This window comes from Leptodactylus fuscus, chromosome 1 (genome assembly GCF_031893055.1).
Source record: "Leptodactylus fuscus isolate aLepFus1 chromosome 1, aLepFus1.hap2, whole genome shotgun sequence".
NCBI lineage: Eukaryota > Metazoa > Chordata > Amphibia > Anura > Leptodactylidae > Leptodactylus > Leptodactylus fuscus.
Window position 1 is genome coordinate 385167 of NC_134265.1, and position 17996 is coordinate 403162.

General features: G+C 49.0%; 1 protein-coding gene across 1 annotated transcript in view; it reads right to left on the reverse strand.

Annotated features, from left to right (window-relative positions):
- Window positions 1–14464: 14464 nt before the first annotated feature.
- Window positions 14465–17996, reverse strand: part of LOC142197000 (transmembrane protein 8B-like) — a 60706-nt gene continuing 57174 nt past the window's right edge. Inside the window, exon 11 of the mRNA XM_075266989.1 lies at window positions 14465–15290. Within this exon, the coding sequence (XP_075123090.1) occupies window positions 14955–15290 (336 nt within the window). The 3' untranslated portion in view covers window positions 14465–14954. The remainder of the gene's footprint in view (window positions 15291–17996) is intronic.

A 17996-nucleotide genomic window follows, 5' to 3' on the forward strand; every position in this document is an offset into this window, starting at 1 on the left:
GAGTGTATACTCTCCTCCTGAGGGGTCATTATACGGTGCAGTATACATTATATATACTCTCCTCCTGAGGGGGTCATTGTACGGTGCAGTATACATTATATATACTCTCCTCCTGAGGGGGTCATTGTACGGTGTATTATACATTATATACACTCATTATATGGTATATTATACATTATATATACTCAACTTCAGAGGGGTTATTATACAGTGTATTATACATTATATATACTCTCCTCCTGAGGGGTCATTGTACGGTGCAGTATACATTATATATACTCTCCTCCTGAGAGGTCATTGTACGGTGCAGTATACATTATATATACTCTCCTCCTGAGGGGTCATTGTACGGTGCAGTATACATTAAATATACTCTCCTCCTGAGGGGTCATTATACGGTGCAGTATACATTATATATACTCTCCTCCTGAGGGGTCATTATACGGTGCAGTATACATTATATATGCTCTCCTCCTGAGGGGTCATTATATGATACAGTATACATTATATACACTCTCCTCCTGAGGGGTCATTATATGGTATATTATACATTATATATACTCTCCTCCTGAGGGGTCACTATACGGTGTATTATACATTATATATACTCTCCTCCTGAGGGGTCATTATACGGTGCAGTATACATTATATATACTCTCCTCCTGAGGGGGTCATTGTACGGTGCAGTATACATTATATATACTCTCCTCCTGAGGGGGTCATTGTACGGTGTATTATACATTATATACACTCATTATATGGTATATTATACATTATATATACTCAACTTCAGAGGGGTTATTATACAGTGTATTATACATTATATATACTCTCCTCCTGAGGGGTCATTGTACGGTGCAGTATACATTATATATACTCTCCTCCTGAGAGGTCATTGTACGGTGCAGTATACATTATATATACTCTCCTCCTGAGGGGTCATTGTACGGTGCAGTATACATTAAATATACTCTCCTCCTGAGGGGTCATTATACGGTGCAGTATACATTATATATACTCTCCTCCTGAGGGGTCATTGTACGGTGCAGTATACATTATATATACTCTCCTCCTGAGGGGGTCATTGTACGGTGCAGTATACATTATATATACTCTCCTCCTGAGGGGTCACTATACGGTGTATTATACATTATATACACTCATTATATGGTATATTATACATTATATATACTCAACTTCAGAGGGGTTATTATACAGTGTATTATACATTATATATACTCTCCTCCTGAGGGGTTATTATACAGTGTATTATACATTATATACACTCTCCTCCTGAGGGGTCATTATATGGTATATTATACATTATATATACTCTCCTCCTGAGGGGTCACTATACGGTGTATTATACATTATATATACTCTCCTCCTGAGGGGTCATTATACGGTGCAGTATACATTATATATACTCTCCTCCTGAGGGGGTCATTGTACGGTGCAGTATACATTATATATACTCTCCTCCTGAGGGGGTCATTGTACGGTGTATTATACATTATATACACTCATTATATGGTATATTATACATTATATATACTCAACTTCAGAGGGGTTATTATACAGTGTATTATACATTATATATACTCTCCTCCTGAGAGGTCATTGTACGGTGCAGTATACATTATATATACTCTCCTCCTGAGGGGTCATTGTACGGTGCAGTATACATTAAATATACTCTCCTCCTGAGGGGTCATTATACGGTGCAGTATACATTATATATACTCTCCTCCTGAGGGGTCATTGTACGGTGCAGTATACATTATATATACTCTCCTCCTGAGGGAGTCATTGTACGGTGCAGTATACATTATATATACTCTCCTCCTGAGGGGTCACTATACGGTGTATTATACATTATATACACTCATTATATGGTATATTATACATTATATATACTCAACTTCAGAGGGGTTATTATACAGTGTATTATACATTATATATACTCTCCTCCTGAGGGGTCATTATACGGTGCAGTATACATTATATATACTCTCCTCCTGAGAGGTCATTGTACGGTGCAGTATACATTATATATACTCTCCTCCTGAGGGGTCATTGTACGGTGCAGTATACATTATATATACTCTCCTCCTGAGGGGTCATTATACGGTGCAGTATACATTATATATACTCTCCTCCTGAGGGGTCATTGTACGGTGCAGTATACATTATATATACTCTCCTCCTGAGGGGTCACTATATGGTGTATTATACATTATATACACTCTCCTCCTGAGGGGTCATTATATGGTATGTTATACATTATATATACTCTCCTCCTGAGGGGTCATTATACGGTGTATTATACATTATATACACTCTCCTCCTGAGGGGTCATTATATGGTATATTATACATTATATACACTCTCCTCCTGAGGGGTCATTATATGGTATATTATACATTATATATACTCTCCTCCTGAGGGGTCACTATACGGTGCAGTATACATTATATATACTCTCCTCCTGAGGGGGTCATTGTACGGTGCAGTATACATTATATATACTCTCCTCCTGAGGGGTCACTATACGGTGTATTATACATTATATATACTCTCCTCCTGAGGGGTCACTATACGGTGCAGTATACATTATATATACTCTCCTCCTGAGGGGGTCATTGTACGGTGCAGTATACATTATATATACTCTCCTCCTGAGGGGTCACTATACGGTGTATTATACATTATATATACACTCTCCTCCTGAGGGGTCATTATATGGTATATTATACATTATATATACTCTCCTCCTGAGGGGTCACTATACGGTGTATTATACATTACATACACTCTCCTCCTGAGGGGTCATTATACGGTGCAGTATACATTATATATACACTCTCCACCTGAGGGGTTATTATACAGTGTATTATACATTATATACACTCTCCTCCTGAGGGGTCATTATATGGTATATTATACATTATATATACTCTCCTCCTGAGGGGTCACTATACGGTGTATTATACATTATATATACTCTCCTCCTGAGGGGTCACTATATGGTGTATTATACATTATATATACTCTCCTCCTGAGGGGTCATTATATGGTGTATTATACATTATATACGCTCTCCTCCTGAGGGGTCATTATATGATACAGTATACATTATATATACACTCTCCACCTGAGGGGTCATTATATGGTATATTATACATTATATATACTCAACTTCAGAGAGGTTATTATACAGTGTATTATACATTATATATGCTCTCCTCCTGAGGGGTCATTATACGGTGCAGTATACATTATATATACTCTCCTCCTGAGGGGTCATTATACGGTGCAGTATACATTATATATACTCTCCTCCTGAGGGGTCACTATATGGTGTATTATACATTATATATACTCTCCTCCTGAGGGGTCACTATATGGTATATTATACATTATATATACTCTCCTCCTGAGGGGTCACTATATGGTGTATTATACATTATATATACTCTCCTCCTGAGGGGTCATTATATGGTATATTATACATTATATATACACTCTCCTCCTGAGGGGTCATTATATGGTACAGTATACATTATATATACTCAACTTCAGAGGGGTTATTATACGGTGCAGTATACATTATATATGCTCTCCTCCTGAGGGGTCATTATACGGTGCAGTATACATTATATATGCTCTCCTCCTGAGGGGTCATTATACGGTGCAGTATACATTATATATGCTCAAATTCAGAGGGGTCATTATACGGTGCAGTATACATTATATATACTCTCCTCCTGAGAGGTCATTGTACGGTGCAGTATACATTATATATACTCTCCTCCTGAGGGGTCATTATACGGTGCAGTATACATTATATATACTCTCCTCCTGAGAGGTCATTGTACGGTGCAGTATACATTATATATACTCTCCTCCTGAGAGGTCATTGTACGGCGCAGTATACATTATATATACTCTCCTCCTGAGGGGTCATTATACGGTATATTATACATTATATATACTCTCCTCCTGAGGGGTCATTATACGGTGCAGTATACATTATATATACTTTCCTCCTGAGGGGTTATTATACGGTGCAGTATACATTATATATACTCTCCTCCTGAGGGGTCATTATACGGTGCAGTATACATTATATATACTCTCCTCCTGAGGGGTCATTATACGGTGCAGTATACATTATATATACTCTCCTCCTGAGGGGTCATTATACGGTGCAGTATACATTATATATACTCTCCTCCTGAGGGGTCATTATACGGTGCAGTATACATTATATATACTCTTCTCCTGAGGGGTCATTATATGGTATATCATACATTATATATACTCTCCTCCTGAGGGGTCATTATATGGTACCGTATATTATACATTATATACAGTGCCTTGTGAAAGTATTCGCCCCTTGAACTTTTCAACCTTTTGCCACATTTTAGGCTTCAAACATAAAGATATCAAATGTAAATTTTTTGGGGAAGAGTTAACAACAATTGGGAACAAGTGTGAGGTGGAAGGAAATTTATTAGAGATTTTAAACTTTTGTAACAAATAAAAAACTGCAAAGTGGAGCGTGCAATATTATTCGTCCCCCTTGCATTAATACTCTGTAGCACCCCCTGGTGTTAATCCTTTGTAGCGCCCCCTTGTGTTAATACTTTGTAGCGCCCCCTGTTGCTGCGATTACAAGGTGCTCGGGCTTTGTCTCTATCAGTTTTGCACAGACTGACATTCTCGCCCCTTCATCCTTGCAGAACAGCTGGCGCTCAGTGAGGTTGGATGGAGACGTTTGTGCAGCAGCATCAGCTCTTTCCACAGATTCCCGATGTGATTCAGGTCTGGACTGTGACTTGGCCGTTCTCACATCCCGGAAACGATTATTTGAGAACCTTTCCATTGTAGATTTTGCTTTATGTTTTGGATCATTGTCTTTTTGGAAGATAAATCTGCGTCCCAGTCTCAGGTCTTTTGCAGACTCCAGTTTTCTTCTAGAATGCTCCTGGATTTGGCTCCATCTTCCCTGCCTCTGCCCAAACCCTGATGCTGCCCCCGCCATGTGAGACAGTGGGGATCAGGGGGTGTTCAGGGGGATGAGCTGCTTTTACGCCAAACACATCGTTTTGCATTGTGGCCATAAAGTTGGAATTTGGGTTCCTCTGAGCAGAGCCCCTTCTGCCACATGTTTGGGGTCTCCCCGGGGGCTTGTGACAAACTTTACACCAGACTTCTTATGGATATCTGTGAGAAATGTCTTTGTTCTTGCCGCTCTTCCATAAAGGGCAGATTGTTGTCCTATGGACAGACGCTCCCACCTCAGCTGTAGATCTCTGCAGGTCCTCCAGAGTGATCCAGGGCCTCTTGGCTCCATCTCTGATCAGTCTTCTCCTTGTTTAGATGGACGGCTGGGTCTTGGTAGATTTGCAGTGGTCTGATCCTCCTTCCATTACAATAGGATTGCTTGCACAGCTCCTTGGGATGTGTAAAGCCTGGGAAATCTTTTTGTATTCAAATCCAGCTTTAACCTTCTCCACAACAGTATCTGGGAGCTGCCTGGTGTGTTCCTTGGTCTCCATGATGCTCTCTGCGCTTTATACAGAGCCTGAGCCTATCACAGAGCAGGTGCATTATACGGAGACTTGGTTACACCGGGGGATTCTATTTCTCATCGTCAGTCATTTAGGACAACATTGGATCATTCAGACTGAACTTCTGGAGTGAGCTCGCTGCACTGACAGTAAAGTTGCCAAATAATTTAGCACGCCCCCACTTTTCAGTTTTTTATTTGCTAAAAAAGTTTAAAATATCCAATAAATTTCGTTACACTTCACAATTGTGTCCCACTTGTAGTTGATTCTTCCCCCCCAAATTAAAATTTTCTATCTTTATGTTTTGAAGCCCGTAATGTGGCAAAAGGTTAAAAAGTTCAAGGGGGCCGAATACTTTTGCAAGGAACTGTATACTCTTCTCTCGAGGGGTCATTATATGGTGGAGTATACATTATATATACTCTCCTCCTGAGGACTCACTATACGATGCATTTGGCTGTAAGAACCTCATGACTGACTTTACCTTTGTGAAAATCTGATTGAAAATTCTGTGAGAAATCCCCTATGGCTAAACTAAAGGTACAAGACAAATTGAGGGTGTCTGGTGGCCATGTCTGATCTCAGCACCTCTCTCTATATAAATTTCCTTCCCCTGCACCAGTCAGGCCATATATTAGGATTGGCGCACAAAACCAGTCTTAATAAATTTGATCCACTGCTACATTTTGTGAAATTTTTCAGCAGAGACTATTGTATAAGAACAATGTGATGAACCAAGAGCTGATGACTCCAGGCGGTTGTGACTTAGGCCTCGATTGTTAGGATTTGGTTCTGTACACAAGTAGATCTGATGAGCTTGGAGGGAAAGGGTTTGGCCATTAATGTAGATGGACATTAGTTCTGGTAGATTTTGTGGCCATATTTATACTACAATATAGAACATGGACAATGGAATCATCATACGCAAAAAAATGATTCATCTGAAAATATTAAAAAAACATTGATACAACACAGTGCGGAGACATCAACATATACATATAAGGGGGCCAATGCTACCTGCCAAAGAACATACGTGGCAGTTGAAAAAATGCAAATATGCAACAAAAATGCAATTCAGCAATGGAGCATGGTGATACATAATAGCCTCTAGCAGAGAGATCAACATAAGGGAGTATTTACATGTCGTGAAGTCACAGTGACAGCTTTCATATGGGAGCTAACATTGGGGTGCGTTCTTATCGTGGTATGTACTATCCTTTATGATTTGACTTTATTTACTTCACTTCATTTCAGCATCCATAGTATTTTCTACACTTGTCATTATGCAGAGCTGACTATGTTAGCTCCCATATGAAAGCTGTCACTGTGACTTCACCACACGTAAATACTCCCTTATGTTGATCTCTCTGCTAGAGGCTATTACTTATCACCATACTTCATTGCTGAATTGCATTTTTGTTGCATATTTGCATTTTTTCAACTGCCACGTATGTTCTTTGGCAGGTACCATTGGCCCCTTTATGTGTATATGTTGATGTCTCTGCACTGTGTTGTATCAATGTTTTTTTAATATTTCCTGGCTGCAGCTTCCTGCTGCTCTTATGGCTCCTGGCTGCAGCTGCTCTTATGGATCCTAGCTGCAGCTGATCTTATGGCTCCTCCCTGCAGCTGCTCTTATGGCTCCTGGCTGCAGCTGCTCTTATGGCTCCTCCCTGCAGCTGATCTTATGGCTCCTGGCTGCAGCTGCTCTTATGGCTCCTCCCTGCAGCTGCTCTTATGGCTCCTCCCTGCAGCTGCTCTTATGGCTCCTCCCTGCAGCTGCTCTTATGGCTCCTCCCTGCAGCTGCTCTTATGGCTCCTGGCTGCAGCTGCTCTTATGGCTCCTCCCTGCAGCTGCTCTTATTGCTCCTCCCTGCAGCTGCTCTTATGGCTCTTTCCTGCAGCTGCTCTTATGGCTCCTCCCTGCAGCTGCTCTTATGGCTCCTCCCTGCAGCTGCTCTTATGGCTCCTCCCTGCAGCTGCTCTTATGGCTCCTGGCTGCAGCTGATCTTATGGCTCCTCCCTGCAGCTGCTCTTATGGCTCCTGGCTGCAGCTGCTCTTATGGCTCCTCCCTGCAGCTGATCTTATGGCTCCTCCCTGCAGCTGCTCTTATGGCTCCTCCCTGCAGCTGATCTTATGGCTCCTCACTGCAGCTGCTCTTATGGCTCCTGGCTGCAGCTGCTCTTATGGCTCCTCACTGCAGCTGCTCTTATGGCTCCTGGCTGCAGCTGCTCTTATGGCTCCTCCCTGCAGCTGCTCTTATGGCTCCTCCCTGCAGCTGCTCTTATGGCTCCTCCCTGCAGCTGCTCTTATGGCTCCTCCCTGCAGCTGCTCTTATGGCTCCTGGCTGCAGCTGCTCTTATGGCTCCTCCCTGCAGCTGCTCTTATGGCTCCTGGCTGCAGCTGCTCTTATGGCTCCTCCCTGCAGCTGCTCTTATTGCTCCTCCCTGCAGCTGCTCATATGGCTCCTCCCTGCAGCTGCTCTTATGGCTCCTCCCTGCAGCTGCTCTTATGGCTCTTCCCTGCAGCTGCTCTTATGGCTCCTCCCTGCAGCTGCTCTTATGGCTCCTCCCTGCAGCTGCTCTTATGGCTCCTCCCTGCAGATGCTCTTATGGCTCTTCCCTGCAGCTGCTCTTATGGCTCCTCCCTGCAGCTGCTCTTATGGCTCCTCCCTGCAGCTGCTCTTATGGCTCCTCCCTGCAGCTGCTCTTATGGCTCCTCCCTGCAGCTGCTCTTATGGCTCCTCCCTGCAGCTGCTCTTATGGCTCCTCCATGCAGCTGCTCTTATGGCTCCTCCCTGCAGCTGCTCTTATGGTTCCTCCCTGCAGCTGCTCTTATGGCTCTTCCCTGCAACTGCTCTTATGGCTCCTGGCTGCAGCTGCTCTTATGGCTCCTGACTGCAGCTGCTCTTATGGCTCCTCCCTGCAGCTGCTCTTATGGCTCCTCCCTGCAGCTGCTCTTATGGCTCTTCCCTGCAGCTGCTCTTATGGCTCCTCCCTGCAGCTGCTCTTATGGCTCCTCCCTGCAGCTGCTCTTATGGCTCTTCCCTGCAGCTGCTCTTATGGCTCCTCCCTGCAGCTGCTCTTATGGCTCTTCCCTGCAGCTGCTCTTATGGCTCCTCCATGCAGCTGCTCTTATGGCTCCTCCCTGCAGCTGCTCTTATGGCTCCTGGCTGCAGCTGCTCTTATGGCTCTTCCCTGCAGCTGCTCTTATGGCTCCTGGCTGCAGCTGCTCTTATGGCTCCTGACTGCAGCTGCTCTTATGGCTCCTGGCTGCAGCTGCTCTTATGGCTCCTCTCTGCAGCTGCTCTTATGGCTCCTCCCTGCAGCTGCTCTTATGGCTCTTCCCTGCTCTTATGGCTCCTCTCTGAAGCTGCTCTTATGGCTCCTCCCTGCAGCTGCTCTTATGGCTCTTCCCTGCAGCTGCTCTTATGGCTCCTCCCTGCAGCTGCTCTTATGGCTCCTCCCTGCAGCTGCTCTTATGGCTCCTCGCTGCAGCTGCTCTTATGGCTCCTGGCTGCAGCTGCTCTTATGGCTCCTGGCTGCAGCTGCTCTTATGGCTCCTGGCTGCAGCTGCTCTTATGGCTCCTAGCTGCAGCTGATCTTATGGTTCCTCCCTGCAACTGCTCTTATGGCTCCTGACTGCAACTGCTCTTATGGCTCCTAGCTGCAGCTGCTCTTATGGCTCCTCCCTGCAGCTGCTCTTATGGCTCCTCCCTGCAGCTGCTCTTATGGTTCCTCCCTACAGCTGCTCTTATGGCTCCTCACTGCAGCTGCTCTTATGGCTCCTGACTGCAACTGCTCTTATGGCTCCTCCCTGCAGCTGCTCTTATGGCTCCTCCCTGCAGATGCTCTTATGGCTCCTCCCTGCAGATGCTCTTATGGCTCCTCCCTGCAGCTGCTCTTATGGCTCCTCCCTGCAACTGCTCTTATGGCTCCTGGCTGCAGCTGCTCTTATGGCTCCTGGCTGCAGCTGCTCTTATGGCTCCTCCCTGCAGATGCTCTTATGGCTCCTCCCTGCAGCTGATCTTATGGCTCCTCCCTGCAGCTGCTCTTATGGCTCCTGGCTGCAGCTGCTCTTATGGCTCCTCACTGCAGCTGCTCTTATGGCTCCTGGCTGCAGCTGCTCTTATGGCTCCTCCCTGCAGCTGCTCTTATGGCTCCTCCATGCAGCTGCTCTTATGGCTCCTCCCTGCAGCTGCTCTTATGGCTCCTCCCTGCAGCTGCTCTTATGGCTCCTGGCTGCAACTGCTCTTATGGCTCCTCCCTGCAGCTGCTCTTATGGCTCCTCCCTGCAGCTGCTCTTATGGCTCCTCCCTGCAGATGCTCTTATGGCTCCTCCCTGCAGATGCTCTTATGGCTCCTCCCTGCAGCTGCTCCATGGCTCCTCCCTGCAGCTGCTCTTATGGCTCCTCCCTGCAGCTGCTCTTATGGCTCCTGGCTGCAGCTGCTCTTATGGCTCCTCCCTGCAGCTGCTCTTATGGCTCCTCCCTGCAGCTGCTCATATGGCTCCTCCCTGCAGCTGCTCTTATGGCTCCTCCCTGCAGCTGCTCTTATGGCTCCTCCCTGCAGCTGCTCTTATGGCTCTTTCCTGCAGCTGCTCTTATGGCTCCTCCCTGCAGCTGCTCTTATGGCTCCTCCCTGCAGCTGCTCTTATGGCTCCTCCCTGCAGCTGCTCTTATGGCTCCTGGCTGCAGCTGATCTTATGGCTCCTCCCTGCAGCTGCTCTTATGGCTCCTGGCTGCAGCTGCTCTTATGGCTCCTCCCTGCAGCTGATCTTATGGCTCCTCCCTGCAGCTGCTCTTATGGCTCCTCCCTGCAGCTGCTCTTATGGCTCCTCACTGCAGCTGCTCTTATGGCTCCTGGCTGCAGCTGCTCTTATGGCTCCTCCCTGCAGCTGCTCTTATGGCTCCTCCATGCAGCTGCTCTTATGGCTCCTCCCTGCAGCTGCTCTTATGGCTCCTCCCTGCAGCTGCTCTTATGGCTCCTGGCTGCAGCTGCTCTTATGGCTCCTGGCTGCAGCTGCTCTTATGGCTCCTGGCTGCAGCTGCTCTTATGGCTCCTCCCTGCAGCTGCTCATATGGCTCCTCCCTGCAGCTGCTCTTATGGCTCCTCCCTGCAGCTGCTCTTATGGCTCTTCCCTGCAGTTGCTCTTATGGCTCCTCCCTGCAGCTGCTCTTATGGCTCCTCCCTGCAGCTGCTCTTATGGCTCCTCCCTGCAGATGCTCTTATGGCTCCTCCCTGCAGCTGCTCTTATGGCTCCTCCCTGTAGCTGCTCTTATGGCTCTTCCCTGCAGCTGCTCTTATGGCTCTTCCCTGCAGCTGCTCTTATGGCTCCTCCCTGCAGCTGCTCTTATGGCTCCTCCATGCAGCTGCTCTTATGGCTCCTCCCTGCAGCTGCTCTTATGGTTCCTCCCTGCAACTGCTCTTATGGCTCTTCCCTGAAGCTGCTCTTATGGCTCCTGGCTGCAGCTGCTCTTATGGCTCCTGACTGCAGCTGCTCTTATGGCTCCTCCCTGCAGCTGCTCTTATGGCTCCTCCCTGCAGCTGCTCTTATGGCTCCTCCCTGCAGCTGCTCTTATGGCTCTTCCCTGCAGCTGCTCTTATGGCTCCTGGCTGCAGCTGCTCTTATGGCTCCTGACTGCAGCTGCTCTTATGGCTCCTGGCTGCAGCTGCTCTTATGGCTCCTCTCTGCAGCTGCTCTTATGGCTCCTCCCTGCAGCTGCTCTTATGGCTCTTCCCTGCTCTTATGGCTCCTCTCTGAAGCTGCTCTTATGGCTCCTCCCTGCAGCTGCTCTTATGGCTCTTCCCTGCAGCTGCTCTTATGGCTCCTCCCTGCAGCTGCTCTTATGGCTCCTCCCTGCAGCTGCTCTTATGGCTCCTCGCTGCAGCTGCTCTTATGGCTCCTCCCTGCAGCTGCTCTTATGGCTCCTCCCTGCATCTGCTCTTATGGCTCTTCCCTGCAGCTGCTCTTATGGCTCCTCCCTGCAGCTGCTCTTATGGCTCCTCCCTGCATCTGCTCTTATGGCTCTTCCCTGCAGCTGCTCTTATGGCTCCTCCCTGCAGCTGCTCTTATGGTTCCTCCCTGCAACTGCTCTTATGGCTCTTCCCTGCAGCTGCTCTTATGGCTCCTGGCTGCAGCTGCTCTTATGGCTCCTGACTGCAGCTGCTCTTATGGCTCCTCCCTGCAGCTGCTCTTATGGTTCCTCCTTGCAACTGCTCTTATGGCTCCTCCCTGCAGCTGCTCTTATGGCTCCTGGCTGCAGCTGCTCTTATGGCTCCTGGCTGCAGCTGCTCTTATGGCTCCTGGCTGCAGCTGCTCTTATGGCTCCTGGCTGCAGCTGATCTTATGGTTCCTCCCTGCAACTGCTCTTATGGCTCCTGACTGCAACTGCTCTTATGGCTCCTAGCTGCAGCTGCTCTTATGGCTCCTCCCTGCAGCTGCTCTTATGGCTCCTCCCTGCAGCTGCTCTTATGGTTCCTCCCTGCAGCTGCTCTTATGGCTCCTCACTGCAGCTGCTCTTATGGCTCCTCCCTGCAGATGCTGTTATGGCTCCTCCCTGCAGCTGCTCTTATGGCTCCTGACTGCAACTGCTCTTATGGCTCCTCCCTGCAGATGCTCTTATGGCTCCTCCCTGCAGCTGCTCTTATGGCTCCTCCCTGCAGCTGCTCTTATGGTTCCTCCCTGCAACTGCTCTTATGGCTCCTGGCTGCAGCTGCTCTTATGGCTCCTGGCTGCAGCTGCTCTTATGGCTCCTCCCTGCAGATGCTCTTATGGCTCCTCCCTGCAGCTGCTCTTATGGCTCCTCCCTGCAGCTGCTCTTATGGCTCCTGGCTGCAGCTGCTCTTATGGTTCCTCCCTGCAACTGCTCTTATGGCTCCTGACTGCAACTGCTCTTATGGCTCCTGGCTGCAGCTGCTCTTATGGCTCCTGGCTGCAGCTGCTCTTATGGCTCCTCCCTGCAGCTGCTCTTATGGCTCCTCACTGCAGCTGCTCTTATGGCTCCTGACTGCAACTGCTCTTATGGCTCCTCCCTGCAGCTGCTCTTATGGCTCCTCCCTGCAGCTGCTCTTATGGCTCCTCCCTGCAGATGCTCTTATGGCTCCTCCCTGCAGCTGCTCTTATGGCTCCTGACTGCAACTGCTCTTATGGTTCCTCCCTGCAGCTGCTCTTATGGTTCCTCCCTGCAGCTGCTCTTATGGCTCCTCCCTGCAGCTGCTCTTATGGCTCCTCCCTGCAGCTGCTCTTATGGCTCCTGACTGCAACTGCTCTTATGGCTCCTGGCTGCAGCTGCTCTTATGGCTCCTGGCTGCAGCTGCTCTTATGGCTCCTGACTGCAACTGCTCTTATGGCTCCTCCCTGCAGCTGCTCTTATGGCTCCTGACTGCAACTGCTCTTATGGCTCCTCCCTGCAGCTGCTCTTATGGCTCCTCCCTGCAGCTGCTCTTATGGCTCCTCCCTGCAGATGCTCTTATGGCTCCTCCCTGCAGATGCTCTTATGGCTCCTCCCTGCAGCTGCTCTTATGGCTCCTCCCTGCAGCTGCTCTTATGGCTCCTCCCTGCAGCTGCTCTTATGGTTCCTCCCTGCAACTGCTCTTATGGCTCCTGACTGCAACTGCTCTTATGGCTCCTGGCTGCAGCTGCTCTTATGGCTCCTGGCTGCAGCTGCTCTTATGGCTCCTCCCTGCAGCTGCTCTTATGGCTCCTCACTGCAGCTGCTCTTATGGCTCCTGACTGCAACTGCTCTTATGGCTCCTGGCTGCAGCTGCTCTTATGGCTCCTGGCTGCAGCTGCTCTTATGGCTCCTGACTGCAACTGCTCTTATGGCTCCTCCCTGCAGCTGCTCTTATGGCTCCTCCCTGCAGCTGCTCTTATGGCTCCTCCCTGCAGATGCTCTTATGGCTCCTCCCTGCAGATGCTCTTATGGCTCCTCCCTGCAGCTGCTCTTATGGCTCCTCCCTGCAGCTGCTCTTATGGCTCCTCCCTGCAGCTGCTCTTATGGTTCCTCCCTGCAACTGCTCTTATGGCTCCTGACTGCAACTGCTCTTATGGCTCCTGGCTGCAGCTGCTCTTATGGCTCCTGGCTGCAGCTGCTCTTATGGCTCCTCCCTGCAGCTGCTCTTATGGCTCCTCACTGCAGCTGCTCTTATGGCTCCTGACTGCAACTGCTCTTATGGTTCCTCCCTGCAGCTGCTCTTATGGCTCCTCCCTGCAGCTGCTCTTATGGTTCCTCCCTGCAGCTGCTCTTATGGCTCCTCCCTGCAGCTGATCTTATGGCTCCTCCCTGCAGCTGCTCTTATGGCTCCTGACTGCAACTGCTTTTATGGCTCCTGGCTGCAGCTGCTCTTATGGCTCCTGGCTGCAGCTGCTCTTATGGCTCCTGGCTGCAGCTGCTCTTATGGCTCCTCCCTGCAGCTGCTCTTATGGCTCTTCCCTGCAGATGCTCTTATGGCTCCTCCCTGCAGATGCTCTTATGGCTCCTCCCTGCAACTGCTCTTATGGCTCCTCCCTGCAGATGCTCTTATGGCTCCTCCCTGCAACTGCTCTTATGGCTCCTCCCTGCAGCTGCTCTTATGGCTCCTGGCTGAAGCTGCTCTTATGGCTCCTCCCTGCAGCTGCTCTTATGGTTCCTCCCTGCTACTGCTCTTATGGCTCCTCCCTGCAGATGCTGTTATGGCTCCTCCCTGCAGCTGCTGTTATGGCTCCTCCCTGCAGCTGCTCTTATGACTCCTGGCTGCAGCTGCTCTTATGGCTCCTGGCTGCAGCTGCACTCTGTTAGTATCACCTTTGTCCACATTTAAAGAATACCAGAAAACCTAAGGAGTTGGTCTAGATCAGGATCAGGCACCAGAGACCTGTAGCATTTATTACGCTTTGTCTTGTTTTATTGTAAAATGTAAACATTCGCCCGAACATGCTCCCTGTACGTGTCACACCATAAGACTATGTCTGGCATGCCCCGGTGCTGACACCTAAACTGGCAACTGCATGTGTAACATGAAGACCTGGAGTCAGAAGATGGAGGACACGTCTGTGCACCTAGAAGTCTTTTGGAGCCATGAGCTTCGATTCAAGTAAATCTGGAAGAAAATTAGAACAATACAAGTGGCCTGGTTTGGGCCTGATCATAAGAACACACCTCTGTCCTCCAGTCTATGGTGTGTAACATAGGGGGGTTTCTCTGATCACTTGGCCCACGTTATCCGTTCTCCAAGTGTCCTCCATCACCAGGGACTATTAAAGAACAGGCACATCCTGAATGAGGTACAACTGACCATTCCCGTTGTTGTCGGGGACTGGAGCTGAGGGCAGTCTGTGGCCTTTACAGTCTCTTGTAACATCTGACCCACCCAGTCGTAGATGTCCTTCTCATTGTGTCAACTGGTGCAGATGCTGTTTATGGAAACTGAACCTGGATCCACCAATCCCAGTTCCTCCTGCTCATTAACACATAACTGATAGCCGCAACCCTTCCTCCGGGCCAGTGGGGCAACCCTCCCATCAGGCTTGGCACGTGGTGGCAGAAGAAAGCCCACGCTGCCTGCTATCAACATGTGCCAGATACTGTGGATGTAGAAATAGTTTTCCTCTGTCTCCACAAAGGCATAGAGCGCTACAGCTGAGCTGGCGATGAGGGTCCCCGGGCACAGGTAGAAGAGCCATCGCTTCCAGGTAGGTGGGTAACAGTGACGTCTCCGGATGGTGCGGAAAGTCTGAAGAAAGAAAAGTGCAGGTTACATACAGGCCACAAGTCAGAGCCAGTCTCCTCCGAATCTACTGCCTAGCCACCAGGACCCCCCACTACTCCCTTTATAAAGGGGTAACCACCTTATACTGTCCTAACTTCAATGGGAACATCATCGATGTGGTAAGAAGATCAAGCAATGGTTTCTCCTCTCAGCAAAGATGCCTTATGAAAGCAAAGAGTCTAACGGCTCGTGATACGCAAGTATCTAAAGAAGGATCTGTTCACGCTCCTGCCGACTCTGGTTTAGTAAATATTCCGCATGAAACAATTTGGCTGGAGCCTCTTTCCACATAACTCCATGTTGTGCCGTTCCTGTTATTCCTCCTAGAAATCCATGGCTATATCGACCACTGAGCATTACTGGGTTACTCCAGTTACCCCCTTATGAAAGAGTTGTAGCCCTACACGATGACACTCGCATCTCTGACTGGACAAAGTCAGTGTCATCCCAACTGTCAGTTTATTTCTAGATTTCTAGGAGGAACAATAGAGGAACAAAACAATGTAGAGTTTAATTGTTAGATCATGTTGGAATAAAACAGACAAGCCAGGAGAGGAGCCGGATCCTTTTTAAAGGGAAGGTTCCCCCCTTTTTTAAAAAAAACAAACAAAATAAAACTAATTTTTATTAGATTTTAACAAGAGTTTTAGAAACAGTGAAATAATTTACAGAATACGATGGTAGTAAGAAAACGGGAGGGGAAAAATCTTATGGAAAACCATCATAGAATAAGCAAGAAAAACAGAAAATACGAGAGACAGAGGGCGGGAAACAAGAGAGGAGGAACGGGGAGGTCCGAGACCATGGAGAAGGCAGCACGTATCCCATGGAGAAGGCAGCACATATCCCATGGAGAAGGCAGCACGTATCCCATGGAGAAGGCAGCACTTATCCCATGGAGAAGGCAGCACGTATCCCATGGAGAAGGCAGCACTTATCCCATGGAGAAGGCAGCACGTATCCCATGGAGATGGCAGCACTTATCCCATGGAGAAGGCAGCACTTATCCCATGGAGAAGGCAGCACGTATCCCATGGAGAAGGCAGCACGTATCCCATGGAGAAGGCAGCACGTATCCCATGGAGAAGGCAGCACGTATCCCATGGAGAAGGCAGCACTTATCCCATGGAGAAGGCAGCACTTATCCCATGGAGAAGGCAGCACGTATCCCATGGAGATGGCAGCACGTATCCCATGGAGATGGCAGCACGTATCCCATGGAGAAGGCAGCACTTATCCCATGGAGAAGGCAGCACTTATCCTATGGAGAAGGCAGCACGTATCCCATGGAGATGGCAGCACGTATCCCATGGAGAAGGCAGCACTTATCCTATGGAGAAGGCAGCACGTATCCCATGGAGAAGGCAGCACTTATCCCATGGAGAAGGCAGCACGTATCCCATGGAGAAGGCAGCACTTATCCCATGGAGATTGCAGCACGTATCCCATGGAGAAGGCAGCACTTATCCCATGGAGAAGGCAGCACGTATCCCATGGAGAAGGCAGCACTTATCCCATGGAGAAGGCAGCACTTATCCCATGGAGAAGGCAGCACGTATCCCATGGAGAAGGCAGCACGTATCCCATGGAGAAGGCAGCACTTATCCCATGGAGATGGCAGCACGTATCCCATGGAGAAGGCAGCACTTATCCCATGGAGAAGGCAGCACTTATCCCATGGAGAAGGCAGCACGTATCCCATGGAGAAGGCAGCACGTATCCCATGGAGAAGGCAGCACTTATCCTATGGAGAAGGCAGCACGTATCCCATGGAGATGGCAGCACGTATCCCATGGAGAAGGCAGCACTTATCCTATGGAGAAGGCAGCACGTATCCCATGGAGAAGGCAGCACTTATCCCATGGAGAAGGCAGCACTTATCCCATGGAGAAGGCAGCACGTATCCCATGGAGATGGCAGCACGTATCCCATGGAGAAGGCAGCACGTATCCCATGGAGAAGGCAGCACTTATCCCATGGAGAAGGCAGCACTTATCCCATGGAGAAGGCAGCACGTATCCCATGGAGAAGGCAGCACGTATCCCATGGAGAAGGCAGCACGTATCCCATGGAGATGGCAGCACGTATCCCATGGAGATGGCAGCACGTATCCCATGGAGAAGGCAGCACGTATCCCATGGAGAAGGCAGCACGTATCCCATGGAGATGGCAGCACGTATCCCATGGAGAAGGCAGCACGTATCCCATGGAGATGGCAGCACGTATCCCATGGAGAAGGCAGCACGTATCCCATGGAGAAGGCAGCACTTATCCTATGGAGAAGGCAGCACGTATCCCATGGAGATGGCAGCACGTATCCCATGGAGAAGGCAGCACTTATCCCATGGAGAAGGCAGCACGTATCCCATGGAGATGGCAGCACGTATCCCATGGAGAAGGCAGCACGTATCCCATGGAGAAGGCAGCACGTATCCCATGGAGAAGGCAGCACGTATCCCATGGAGAAGGCAGCACTTATCCCATGGAGAAGGCAGCACGTATCCCATGGAGATGGCAGCACGTATCCCATGGAGAAGGCAGCACTTATCCCATGGAGAAGGCAGCACTTATCCCATGGAGAAGGCAGCACGTATCCCATGGAGAAGGCAGCACGTATCCCATGGAGAAGGCAGCACTTATCCCATGGAGAAGGCAGCACTTATCCCATGG